This window comes from Anomaloglossus baeobatrachus, chromosome 1 (genome assembly GCF_048569485.1).
Source record: "Anomaloglossus baeobatrachus isolate aAnoBae1 chromosome 1, aAnoBae1.hap1, whole genome shotgun sequence".
Lineage (NCBI taxonomy): Eukaryota > Metazoa > Chordata > Amphibia > Anura > Aromobatidae > Anomaloglossus > Anomaloglossus baeobatrachus.
Window position 1 is genome coordinate 595,427,132 of NC_134353.1, and position 14,614 is coordinate 595,441,745.

The 14,614-nt window shown below is 40.5% G+C and overlaps 1 protein-coding gene across 2 annotated transcripts in view; it reads left to right on the forward strand.

The window, feature by feature from the left end:
* The window catches only part of PCSK5 (proprotein convertase subtilisin/kexin type 5), an 883,213-nt gene that overhangs the window by 130,391 nt on the left and 738,208 nt on the right, over positions 1 to 14,614 (forward strand). For both annotated transcript variants that reach the window (XM_075318085.1, XM_075318076.1), the window contains exon 3: positions 8,776 to 8,889. In XM_075318085.1, coding sequence (XP_075174200.1) covers positions 8,776 to 8,889 — 114 coding nt within the window. The remainder of the gene's footprint in view (positions 1 to 8,775; positions 8,890 to 14,614) is intronic.

Below are 14,614 nucleotides of genomic sequence, written 5' to 3' on the forward strand. Positions count from 1 at the left end.
GAGTGCAGCAAAGCCCAGACAGATGTTGGTGGTAGGGGGCTCTATAATTAGGCGGACAGACAGGGTCATCTGTCGCCGAGACTGTGAATGCCGAACAGTGTGTTGTCTGCCGGGTGCTCGGGTTCGGCATATTGTGGATCGGATAGACAGATTGCTGGGTGGGGCTGGGGAAAACCCAGCGGTCATGGTGCACATTGGTACTAATGACAAAGTTAGAGGCAGGTGGAAGGTCCTTAAAAATGATTACAGGGAACTAGGAGAGAAGCTGAAGTCCAGGACCTCCAAGGTGGTGTTTTCAGAAATACTACCGGTGCCACGAGCGTCACTAGAAAGACAGCGGGAGCTTAGGGAGATAAATATGTGGCTTAGAAATTGGTGCAGGAAGGAAGGGTTCGGGTTCATGGAGAACTGGGCCGACTTCTCAGTCGTCTACAGGCTCTACGGTAGGGACGGGCTGCACCTCAATGGGGAAGGTGCAGCTGTGCTGGAGGAGAAAATGGTCAGACGGATGGAGGAGCTTTTAAACTAGGATCGGGGGGAAGGGAGGGTAGTGGAGCAAATAAGGGGATAGATAGAGCAGATAGAGACAGGGAGACGGTAGGGGTCAATGAAGGATTAGGGAGGGATGGGACATACAAGGAACATAGGGAGGCTAGGAGTAATAAAGGTGTTAATAGGATTAAATGTCTACTGGCAAATGCAAGAAGTCTTGCAAACAAAATGAATGAATTGGAGACTCTTATGTCAACCATGGATTATGATGTTGTGGGCATTACGGAAACCTGGCTGGATGAAAGCCATGACTGGGTGACAAACATACAGGGTTATAGTACATTTAGGAAGGACAGGAAAGGCCAAAAAGGTGGTGGGGTGTGTATATTTATTAAATCTAACCTAAAACCTGTGTTGTATGATAACATTGAGGGGAACAGCAACAATGTAGAGTCAGTATGGGTAAATGTACATGGGGAGGGGAATAATGGAAAAATGTTAATTGGAGTTTGCTATAAGGGTGAATAGGTGAAATGCTGGAACAAATTGAAAAGGCAGCTAATAATAATAATCGGGTTCTTATTATGGGGGATTTCAACTATCCAGACATTCAGTGGGACATAGAATCTTCTGGTTCTGCTAAAAGCTGTAAGTTCTTATCTACCATTCAAGACCATTTCCTCTCTCAGATGGTAGGTGAACCGACCAGGGGAGATAATTTGCTAGATCTGGTCCTGTCAAATAGACCGGATACAATTTCAGATCTACAGGTCCGGGAGCACTTGGGCACCAGCGATCATAATATGGTAAGCTTCAACGTAATATTCAATAGAACATTTCAAAGGGGGAATGCTAAAACCTGGAATTTTAGGAAAGCTGATTTCAACAAATTAAGGGAAGAGCTTAAATGTGTAGATTGGGACAAAGTCATGGTAACTGGGGATACCGAACATAAATGGGGTAAGTTTAAGGATATACTACTAGAGTCCTGTAAAAAACGTATACCCTCTGGTAATAAAATGTCCAGGAATAAAAAGAAACCACTATGGATAAATAAGACTGTACAAAGTTTAATAAAACAAAAACAAAGGGCGTTTAAAATCTTAAAGGCTGAGAATACAGAAATAGCATTGCAGGAGTATAAAGATATCAATAGGAAATGTAAAAAAGAAATCAAACAAGCAAAATTAGCTACTGAAACAAAAATCGCCAATGACATTAAAATAAATCCCAAAATCTTTTATAAATACATTAATGCCAAAAGGAAAACAAAGGATAGTATCGGACCCTTAAAATATAATAACAAGTTAGTTATAGAGGACAAACAAAAGACTGAGATATTAAATAGGCATTTCTCATCTGTATTCACCAAGGAACTGACTGTACCAGGGATCATTCAACAAGTGAAAAATCAAAGTCCACCACCCGATATAATTAATTTAACACAAGATGAAGTACGCCTACGTCTGAGTAAATTAAACATTGACAAATCCCCAGGGCCAGATGGCATTCATCCACGAATATTGAGGGAATTGAGCTCCGTAATTGACAGACCGCTTTATCTCATCTTTTTAGACTCACTTGTAACAGGGTTGGTGCCTCAGGATTGGAGGATTGCTGATGTGGTACCGATATTTAAGAAAGGTAAGAGGGTAGATCCAGGCAACTACCGTCCAGTAAGCCTGACATCAGTAGTATGCAAAGTTTTTGAGGGCATTTTAAGGGATGACATGCAAAAATATATTGCAGAAAATAATATGATAACTGACAAACAGCATGGATTCATGAAAGATAAGTCGTGTCTAACCAACCTGTTGGGGTTCTATGAGGGGGTAAGTTCAAACCTGGATATTGGTAATGCAGCTGATGTGATTTATTTGGACTTTGCAAAGGCATTTGATACTGTACCACATAATAGCCTTATACTAAAGCTCCAGAAGCAAGGACTAGGGGACACAATATGCAACTGGGTAAGGAATTGGCTAAAAGATAGGAAACAAAGAGTAGTCATAAATGGTACATTCTCTAAATGGGCTATAGTCAGCAGTGGGGTGCCGCAGGGATCTGTGCTAGGACCAATTCTTTTTACTCTATTAATGACCTTGTGGATGGGATTGATAGTACAGTGTCAGTCTTTGCCGATGACACCAAACTATGTAGGATATTAAAAACTGACCTGGATAGTACAATATTACAAAAAGATCTGGATAAGATGTCAGAATGGGCAGATACTTGGCAAATGAGATTTAATGTTGATAAATGTAAAGTAATGCACCTAGGACAGAGTAATCCTATAGCTGCGTATACATTAAATGGAAGTAAACTCGGGACTACAGAACAGGAGAAGGACTTGGGTATTCTCATTACAAATAAGCTGAGCAGCAGCACTCAATGTCAAGCAGCAGCTGCTAAAGCAAACAAGATTTTAGGGTGTATAAAAAGAGAGATTAGATCCCGTGATCCCAACGTATTGTTACCCATCTATAAATCACTTGTAAGGCCACATCTGGAATATGGGATCCAGTTTTGGGCTCCACATTTTAAAAAGGACATTCAGAAGTTAGAGTCAGTTCAAAGGCGGGCAACTAGACTATTACAAGGAATGGAAGGCCTCCCATATGATGACAGGTTGAAAAAGTTAGATATGTTTAGCTTAGAAAAAAGACGTCTCAGAGGAGATCTCATTTATATGTATAAATACATGTGTGGTCAATATAAAGGACTGGCACATGACTTATTTCTTCCAAAGACAGTACTAAGGACCAGGGGGCACTCACTGCGAGTGGAAGAAAAGCGATTCCGACACCTAAATAGGAAAGGGTTCTTTACAGTTAGAGCGGTCAGACTGTGGAATGCCCTACCACAAGAGGTAGTAATGGCAGATACTATAACAGCTTTTAAAAAAGGGCTGGATGATTTCCTCAGTACACAAAACATTGTTGGTTATAAATGACTTAGTGACCAAATGTAGAACTGGTGGAGGAAGGTTGAACTAGATGGACCTAGGTCTTTTTTCAACCTAAGTAACTATGTAACTATGTAACTATGAAAGTAAAGGGGCTGAATAATATTGCACGCACCAATTTTCAGTTTTTTATTTTTTACAAAAAATTAAAATAAGCAATAAATATTGTTCACCTTCACAATTGTGCCCCACTTGTTGATTCTTCACCATAAAATTTATTTTTTTTTATCTTTATGTTGGAAGCCTAAAATGTGGGAAAAGGTTGAAAAATTCAAGGGGGCCGAATAATTTCGCAAGGCACTGTATAAGATTATCTCAGCACTGTGATATTTTTTAAAAACACATCCAATTGTGGAACGGATTATTATTCCAAGATCTATTGATTGAAATCAACTTGCTTTGTGGGGAAAAAACCCTTTCATACATTTTTTTATTAAAAATAACCCTTTTTTTATTCACTAGTTCAGTAGATCCAAAAGAGAGAAGTCCACACATTTTACAAATGTGACCCATTGCTCATTACAACAGTTTCTTAAGGCCACGTCTCACTAAGCGACATCGCTAGCGACATCGCTGCTGAGTCACGGTTTGATCTCGCTAGCGATCTCGTTATGTGTGACATCCAGCAACGACCTGGCCCCTGCTGTGAGGTCACCGGTCGTTGCTGAATGTCCTGGACCATTTTCTTTAAAGGCGATGTCCTGCTGGGCAGGACGCATCGCTGTGTTTGACACTGTGTGACAGGGTCCCAATGACAGCAGAGATCATTATACAGGTCGCTACTGCGACCTGTATCGTTACTGAGTCGTTGGTAAGGTCTGACTGTGTGACATCTCACCTGCGACCTCCCAGCAACTTACCAGTGATCCTTATCAGGAAGTATCATTTTTGGGATCGCTGGTAAGTCGCTAAATGTGACGGGGGCTTAAGTTGTGAAGGAACACTAACAACAAAATGGGAGGTTTGGAAAATAGTCACTTAAATAACCTGTTGGCTGATTATAACATTACAACATTGTACAGATATCTCTGCTGGACAGTATATAATTTGCTTATATATTAGCTAAAAAGTGACTAAATAAGAGACCTGAACAAAGCCTCGTGAATAGAATAATGATATGTTTTATGAAGGAGAGCGGTAACGTGAACTGGGATTGAAGCTTGTATTTTTCTTTGCCTGTACACATTCCTAATTGAGTCCTTGAGCAGAAACACGTTTTCAGAAGTGCGTTTGACCTATAGATTTAGTGTTTCCATTATTGTAGACGTCTTTAAAGAAATTAGCTTGGAGTTCTGTACCCTGGTGTGCATGGTCTTTATGCGCTGAAAAATACTTCCATTCTGACAATACTGTGTCTGAAAGCTTAATTGAGTGAATCATGACAAATAATCACACGGCTTTGAATTATTATGTTTCCTTTTGGTCTGTCCTCTGTGAATTTGCTCTTTGAAATTAGTTTCAGGCTGTGATAGAGAGTTAACTGTTTCCCTGAGATAACAGCTAGCAGTTATTCTACCAATGAATACATATTTGCTATTTTTTTGAATTGCAGCTTTATTATATTGAAGGGGTTTTCCAGCTACGTACAATTATCACCTATCCACAGAATTGGTGATAAATGTATGATCACTGGTGGTTAGACCCCAATCATTTTGAAAACCATTCAACCAAAGCTCCCTGTATGAATAGAGTGCTCAACCACAGTACCATTCACTTCTACAGAAGCAGCAGTTTACTAGCTCCATTAGTCCCAGAGAAGTGTATTGAGGTATAATGGAGTATGTGGAACACAGTCTTCAGGATATCCCCACTGATCACACGTTTATCACCTAACTATAAAATATACTGTATTTAGTGGGAAAATCCTTTTAATTTGTGTCTTCATCTTATGATTTGTGTCTTCATGAAAGCTAAAGTCTTTACTTCGTGACCTCCCCCCCCCCATTACCAGTTCAAATGCAATATTTAACCCCTTTAAGGATCAGGCGATTTTTCATTTTTGAGCTTTTGTTTTTTCCTTCTTTTATTCCAAGAGCCATAACTTTTTTATTTTTCCGTCGATGAAGACTGTTTTTGCGGGATGAGTTGTACTTTTGATTGACACCATTCAGTTTATTATGTGATGTAATGGAAAGCAGGAAAAATATACCAAGTTTAGTGAAATTAAAGAAATGAAATTCTGCAATTGTTTTTGGGTTTATTTATTTACAGCGTTCATTCTACCACAAAAACTGACCTTGCAGTATGATTCTCCAGGTCAGTACAATTACGTAGGTGCCAGAGTTATGCATAGAGGGTTTTTTTTTTATTGAAGTGGTGGAAAAAAAAACTAGAAATTTTGAAAAAAAATCTTGCTTCTGCCACGATTTTCCAAGAGCCATAACGTTTTCAATTTTTGGTATCTGGCGCTGTGTGAGGGCTTGTTTTTATCACTCAAGCTGATGGTTCTATTGATATTATTTTGTTGTATATACAATGTTTTGGTCACCTCCTGCTATTTAATTTTTTATGTTGTTGCGGCTGCCAAAAAACTGTAATTCTGGCGTTTTCACTTTTTCTCTCCTTACACGGTTTACTGATCGGATTAATTTATTTTATATTTTGATAGATAAGACATTTCTGAATGCAGCAATACCAAATATGTGTATTTTTTTATATAGTTTTATTTTCAATGGAGCGAAAGGGGGGTGATTTGAACTTTTTGTGTTTTTTGTTTTAAGATTTTCATTTTTATTTTTTTTTTTAAAACGTTTTATTTTTTACTGTTTTTACTAGTCCTTTTAGGGGACTTGAAGCTGTGATCTTTCGATCATTTGTGCTATACAGAGCAGGACATCAGCACTGCTCTATATTGCAAAAATCAAGACCACCTATGAACACCCCCTCGCAGCAGACATTCACAGGAGGCTCATCATGACAGACATAGAGGTCATCAGCTGACCCCTAACTGTCAGTACAACCCATTGGCGCCCCGCGATCACATCACGGGAGTGCCAATAGGAGCGAGGAATGGCACGTATGTTAAATACCACTGTCAGGTATTGATAGCAGGAATTAACTGGTTAACATCCACAAATGGATCTCCTATCCACTGGCTGCTGTTAGAGGCTCATGTCAGCTAATCAGATCAGCCATCATATGGGGAAAGATGCGGGCTTTCAAGCCTGTATCAAAGGCAGGGAAATGACCCATAACGTACATCACTTGTTATGAGTCGTTAAGTGGTTACACTTAGGAGCCTTAAAAGAAATGTGTCATATAAAATGCCTATTGTAAAACCAAAGTTTTTGTGTTAAATATGTGTGTGTGTCTGTGTGTGTGGGTGTGGGTGGGGGGTTGGCAATGTTTTTTTTTATATCACATTCTTCAGTATGACAACATATATTTCCTGTTCTTTTAGGAAATCCACATGGACATTAGCGGCAATAAAATATAAATTTGATTAGCAGCTAATTAAATCTCGGTGCTACAAAGCCTTCAATTGTTCTAAAAAGATATTGTAAAACTCTGAGGTATCCTTGGACTGTATCCAACCGATGAGGTCTGGTATTATGACATTAAAAAGGCCTATGGTTATTTGGTCCTATGCAGCCTATCAATACCAGTCCACAGCCACTCCAGAATTGGCGCAACTTATTGGATGGCCCAATTCTGGCACTTTGCCCAACTCTTCCCGATTCCAATAGCGCAGTCGTAGTTGGGGTAATATTTTTGGAAGTTGATATCAGCTGTTAATTCAAGCATAAGAGTTAATAATGGAGAGGCATCTATCAGACACTCCCATTATTAACCCAGTAAATATAAAGAGAAAAAAAACCACAAAAAATATTTTAAAAAACACTCTGGCTCACCAATTTATTAAAAAAAAAAAAAGCAATAAAGATTCCGAAGTAATTCACCAAATCTGATGCAGTCCAAAAATGGAAGCCTGAAAGACATAAAAAGAGAGAATTAAAGAAAAAACAGTCCCTCATTCATCACTTTATTAGCTTCCAGAAAAAACCTTCAGCCCCAACGTAATCTATGGCATTCAAATATAAAAAAGACTGACCAGCACATCTACTAGGTGTGAACGGGTGCAAGCTGAAAATTCAACAAAGTTACAAAAATATATACAGCTAAATATGTTCTTTAGAGTGCTGAATTTTGCTACTACCATCAGAGAAAATGAGATACTTGATTTACAAATTGGACAGTTTATGTAAGTCAAACAGCCAACGACAAGGTGTATCTCTCTTTGTCGGCACACTAGCCGAATATGCCTCTATCGGGGTTAATAAAATCCATAGCGTTGCCACAACCTCCACTGATTCTGTAGTACAGCCTATGGAGCCTCGTTCTGAGAATAAAGCAGGCTTTACACGCTAGAACAAATCTAACGATGTGTCGGCGGGGTCACATCGTAAGTGACGCACATCCGGCATCGTTAGTGTTGTTGTAGCATGTGACAGCTACGTGTGATTGCGATTGAACGTAAAACCGTTCGTCGCATACACGTCATTCAAAACCTAAAAATTGAATGTCGGATTGTTCAATGTTCCCGAGATGTGACACCTCGGGAATGATGAACAGATCTTACCTGTGTCCCGCGGCTCCCGCCGGCAATGCGGAAGGAAGGAGGTGGGCGGGATGTTTACGTCACGCTCATCTCCGCCCCTCCGCTTCTATTGGCCGGCTGCCGCGTGACATCAATGTGACGTGGAATTCCCTCCCACTCCAGGAAGTGGATGTTCGCCGCCCACTGAGCGCCCACTTGATGTCCTATGGAAGGGTAAGTACGTGTGATGGGTAATAATCAATTGTGCGACACGGTCAACAAATTGAACGTGTCGCACATATGATGGGGGCGTGTCACATCGCAATTTGATATCGTATGCAGAATTGAAAGGTGTAAAGCAGGCTTTAGGCTTCATAGGTCACTCCAGGTCATTTCTCACTAGTATCAGTATTTCAGTAATGTCAACTCTCATGAGACATTACGGGACTAATGCCATGCTTCCATCCTTGAGACCCCTCGGCAGCGGTGATGACATCAGTAACCTTATTAACTTGCTAACTTCAACTGCGCAAATTATGCAAAAATAGCTTGGGAAACATGACAAAGAATTAAAAGTGATCTCATTTGTGCAACTCGTGCAGGTGAAATTGTACATTATCATGTGCTGTTGGACTTCAGAGGGCCAATGTACTGTTCTTGCTTAGGAACGTCTTCTATCTGTGTCCGCCAGTGATAGATCCAAGATGAAATGTAATATGTACTTAATAAACATTTCACGCAGTTTCTGTGGATTAAATTATTGGTTTTCTTTTCTTGGCAGGTGGAGTGGATAGAACAGCAGATTGTTAAGCGAAGGACGAAAAGGGATTATAAAGTTAGCAATATCCATTCTGCCTATTTCAACGATCCCAAATGGCCAAGCATGTGGTACATTGTAAGTATTTATGGGAAAATATACCTTTTTTAATGGCAAGATGTATGTCACTGCTAAGAAGTATTGCTGTGAGAATTTATAGGCACACACATTTTACATTGTAATATTATGTTTTATTAATCTGCTGCTAAGTGATAAAATGGATTTTGGCTGTAGATATATCTCTTGGAAATGCCTGATGTTAAATGTCTCTCAGGCTGAAGTACAATAATACCGTCACTAAGCAGCACCGTAACTGAGCAGTAAAAAAAATGAAAATGTTTCACAGCATGCTTCATTCTTTGACTTTTTGTTCCTGTTGCACTTTTTTTTTCATACAAAAAATGTGACTTAAAGCACCACTCCAACATTATTATTATTATTATTTTTTTTTTTTGCATCCCTGGAATGGTACTCTAACTCGAAGTACCCTGCCCCCGACTTATATTTACCCTCTGGCATGTTTCGTCACCACTATGGTCCCACAGCGCAATCTTGTGGACGTAACTTTTGACAGACCAGAAGTTACATCACAAGCTCCCAATGTAACTGTATGAAAGCTAGAGTGAGGCCAAAATGAGGCTCTCATAGACTTGTATTAATTTGTGATCTCTGGTGCACTCCATGAAACACTGGAGCAGCTGGCAGGTCACAAAATGCTGGAGACTGACAAACGACGCTGGAAAAAGATAAAGATGGCGGAACACCACTCCAGTGCTGAAATAAAATTAAAACTCTGCAGTGGTGTTTTAAATAAAAAAAAAATCTATATAAGGGCTTAGTCATACAGCCGTATGAGTCGTTTGAGAATCGCATCGCAATGCTCGGACTGGCCGGCGGCTCTCCTGACCCGAGTGTGAGAGCTGCATAGAAATAGAAGCTGACATGCTCAGGTCAGGAGAGCCACCGGCCAGTCTAAGCACTGCAATGCGATCCTTAGATGAGTCCTTTGACTGTCTCATTATGCCCTAACACTGATAAATACTCCTGTCTGCTAGTACTTACAAGTACATTTCATGACTTAAGCCTGCTTTACACCTTACGATTTTGCATACAATATCGTATGCGATCGTACCCTCCCCCATCGTATGTGCGGCACGTTCAATTTGTTGAACGTGCCGCACAAACGATTATTTCCCATCACACGTACTTACCCTTCCATACAACCTCGATGTGGGCGGCGAACATCCACTTCCTGGAGTGGGAGGGACGTTCGGCGTGACATCGACGTCACGCGGCAGCCGGCCAATAGAAGCGGAGGGGCGGAGATGAGCAGGACGTAAACATCCCGCCCACCTCCTTCCTTCCGCATTGCTGGCCGGGAGCCGCGGGACGCAGGTAAGCTGCTGTTCATCGTTCCCGGGGTGTCACACACTGCGATGTGTGCTACCTCGGGAACATTGAACAAGGAATTGAACGACGTGCGTGCGATGAACGTTTTACCGTTCAATCGCAATCGCACGTAGCTGTCACACGTTACAATATAACTTATGATGCCGGATGTGCGTCACTTATGACGTGACCCCGCCGACACATCGTAAGATATCTTGTAGCGGGTAAAGGGAAGATATCATCAGAAAATAACCTATTATTTAAATTCAGATTTTTGAGTTAAATGCATTGTTAACCCATTCTGGGCCAAGCCATTTACTCCCATTCCTGACCAGGCAAATGGTAGTGTTTCTTTTCATACATGTTTAATATTCTGTTTAAAGAGCTGTACATTTTTTTCTCAATCACTTATTCAACCAATGTTTGCATTTTTTTTTTTGTTATACATTAGGTTTACTTTTTATAATACTTTCATACTCTCTTCTTGTTTATTTGTTTTTAGTTTTTTTTGCCAATATCAGTGGGAAAATAAAGGAAATATGTGCCTGGGTTTTTTATTAGCTCCATATAGAAGTATCACCAGTCATTTTAACCCTGCCTCTGATAATATGGAGCCTTTTTAAAAATTCTTCCTTAAAACAGAGGAATTATGGAGCTTAATTAAGACATTTGCAGCGCACCCTCGCGTTATGCTGCGTTGCAGTAACCGGCCGACTTTAAGAGGCATACACCATTTTACACATTTGGTGCCTCTTCTCCATGTACTGTGCCAGTAATTCTACTTCAGTCTGCATTTCTGGCTTAAAAACTGCTGCCACTTTTCATGAATTGTGTGGGCAGGCATAACCACTCCCTGTCCCGGCTCCTCCTCAGCTCTACCCAGTTTTAGCAGAGCTGATCTCAGGTGGCATGAAAATACCAAATGCACAGGTTTGGGCGCAACTCCACATTGAACAAAAAATGTTGACTTTTCAAAGCTTGTGTCACTTTAGATGCCTAAAAGCTTTGATGAACCGGCCGCTACGAGTCTGAAAAATCTCGGTGGCCACTGGAAAAACTGAAAGACTACTATTCTGAGGATATGGAAAAAAAAGAAAAAACTATTTTAAAATAAATGTAACATAAAAATTTGATTAAACAATAAGGCTAGTTTCACACTTGCGTTGTTTTCATTCAGTCGCAATACGTTAAAGGATTCTGCTTCTTCCCATAGACTTGTTTCGACGACGGATTGCGACCGATGTACCTGTGTTGCTTCCGCTGGCCAACGCTGTGTTGCTTCCGCCAGGGGGAAGGAACGCAGCATGTAACATTTTTTGAGCTGCGGAATTCTTTATTTTTTTACTGCGCATGTTTATCTTTTTTTTTTTTTGTTTGTTTTAAATCACAGGAACTGTGTTTTGTCTCTCGGTGGCCGAACGATCAGCTGATCACCCAGCAGCCGGCTTTTGAGAGCGCTCAGCTAATCGCCCGGCAGCTGGCTTTTGAGAGCGCTCAGCTGATTGCCCAGCAGCCGGCTTTTGAGAGTGATCAGCTAATCGCCTGGCAGCCGGGTGATCAGCTGATCATTCACAATAGTCTGCCGCCAGTAAAACTGTAAAAAAACTCAAAAAAACAGATTCTGTTGTTTTGTACTATCCGTTGCATCCGTTGTGCCACAATATGCAACACATCCGTTGCATCCGTCACACAACGCAATGCAACGGATGCTGTTCAACGCAAGTGTGAAACTACCCTAAGGCTATGTGCCCACGCTGCGGAAAATGCGCGGATTTTGCCGCGGATTTCTCACGGAAATGCCGCGGATTTTTCAGAAATCTGCAGCACACCTACTCCTTGGCCTTTTCTATGGCATTTGGGAAATGCTGTTCCCACGCTGCGGATTTTTCCGCAGCGGAAATCATGCGGATTTCTGTGTGGAAAAATCTGCAGCATGTCAATTATTGTTGCGGATTTACCTGCGGATTTTGCCTATTCAATTGAATGTAAAATAATCGCAAAATCCGCAACGAAATCCGCGTCAAATCCGCGACAAATCCGCACAAAATCAGCACCTATGAAAAGGTGCGGATTCCGGGGGTATGCTGCGGATTTAGCTGCAGAAAAATCCGCAGATACAGAGTCCCGTGGGCACATAGCCTAAGGCTATGTGCGCACTTTGAGTCGCCCTAGTTGCAGTTCTAAACGCATCCTTTGGCAGAAATTGCTTTTGCCAAAGTTGCTTTTGACTACTAAATCGCGGTAAATACGCATGCGTTTTTACCGCGTTTTAGCCGCGTTTTTATCGCTTTTTACCTGTTTTTCCATTGCGTTTAGACAGATGCGTTTTGAACATTAAGACACTGCTAAATAAAGTTTAAACAGTCAAACACAATAAAAAAGGGGGAAAAAAAGAAACAGATATATAATTATTGAAATCATAACGAAAATAGTTATATTTCATATAATTATAGCGGTTTTATACTATTTAAGGCTAAAATAGCAAAAAAAAAATATGTTTCATTAAATTAATTGTCGAACTATGTGTGTGTGTAAAGGAACATATCATTTCATTATTTTGATGCCAGAAAAGCATGCGTTTATGTAGTCCAAAACGCATTGTTTCTGCAGCCAAAAAGCATGTAAAATGCTGGAATTTTGATGTTGCTTGCTTTTTACAACTTCTCATTGACTTCAATGTTAGCAAAACGCAGCCCAAATGGCAAAAACAACTGACATGCTGCTTCTTTGAACGCAGAGTTTTTGCCCAAAATTATGCAAATTAAACGCTGCGTTGGGAAACGCAAAGTGCGGACAAGAAATCCACATTTTCCATAGACTTTGCAGGAAAATCAAAACGCATGCCTTTTGGCATGAAAACGCTGCAGTTCAAAACGGACCTAAAAAGCAGCTGAAACGCAGGTGGAAACGCAAAGTGCGGACACAGCCTAAGTCATTTTCTGATGATAGCCTTTGCTGACTATAATTTTTCCTTTTGCTGGAAGTAATTTTTACCATTGAGTTTTATTAAAAGTTGGACCATTTAGGTTTTACAGGCTCTATTTTTCACTGTAACTGCATCAATTACAAGTGAATTCATCATTCTTCATGATTGTGAACTATGATCAATAAAAGTCTTCAGGGTTAAACTTTAGTGCTCCTTCAAAAAGTTACTTGCTTGATGGTGAATATGGAGCACAGGACCTTCTCAGTTATCAAAAATGAAAGCTTAAATTCATTGGGGAATTCTCTTGGTGTGCGAAGGTTTTAGCAATAACGTTGATTTTGGATGCATTTTAATTTATAGAGTTGCTCATTTCTACTCTGGTGGAAAAAAAATAATGAATTGAAAATTAGATAAATACTTTGTAAAGCAATGTTTAATTGACCTGTTGTAAATTGTCACATTGTAAGTTATAGAAAGATATCTGTAAAAGATTGCATGATAGAAATGGTTAAAGGGAACCAGATTTGGCGACAATAAGCTGTGGCCACCACCAGTGAGCTCTTATATATAGCATTCTAGAACACTGTATATAAGAGCCCAGACATTTATAATACTCTCATAGGGTTCAGTCCGGTCCAATGGGTGTTGCTGCTCTCCAGTCTGATGCCTCCTGTCTGCGGTGATCACCGTCCTCCTTCTTCTGAGGCCCGTATACATGACAGGGCAATGCTTTTGGCTTTAAAAATGCATGTAAAACGCAAAGAAAGTAGCCTATGCGCACCTTGCTGTTTTCTAAAGTTTTTAGTGCTTTTCCGGTGCTTTTAGAAACGCTGCAGTTTTGTATTAAATTGAATGGATAGGGAACGCAGCCAAAATGGCAACAACAATTGACATGTTGCTTGTTTAAACGCAGAGTTTTTCCCCCGAAAATATGCAAATTTCACGCAGAGTTTAGAACAGCATGGTGTGCACAAGAAATCCCTATTTCTCATAGACTTTGCTGGAAAATCAAAACGCATGCATTTTGGCAGTAAAAAGGTGCAGTTAAAAACGCTGCTGAAAAGCATGAAAAAACGCAACGTGGGCATATACCCTTAAAGTGCACCTGTGCAAAACCGCAATACCATCCTGGGCTCGGTAGAAGGTGGACAGAGATTGCCAAGAGAGGATGCGCTGGACCGTAGAGCCGTGACACCCATCGGACCGGACCGCCTCCTAGGTGAGTACAATGCAAGGGTTTTTCTGTTATACAGAACAGCCTGGGCTCTTATATACAGCATTCTGGAATGCTGTATATAAGAGCCTACTGGTGGTGGCCACAGCTTATAGTCACCAAATCTGGTGACAGGTTCCCTTTAAAGGGAACCTGTCATCAGGTTTTTCCCTTATGAGCTGCGGCCACTACCAGTGAGCCCTTATATACAATATTCCATAATGCTGTATGTAAGTGCCCAGGCCGCCCTGTATAATGTAAAACACAGATCAAAG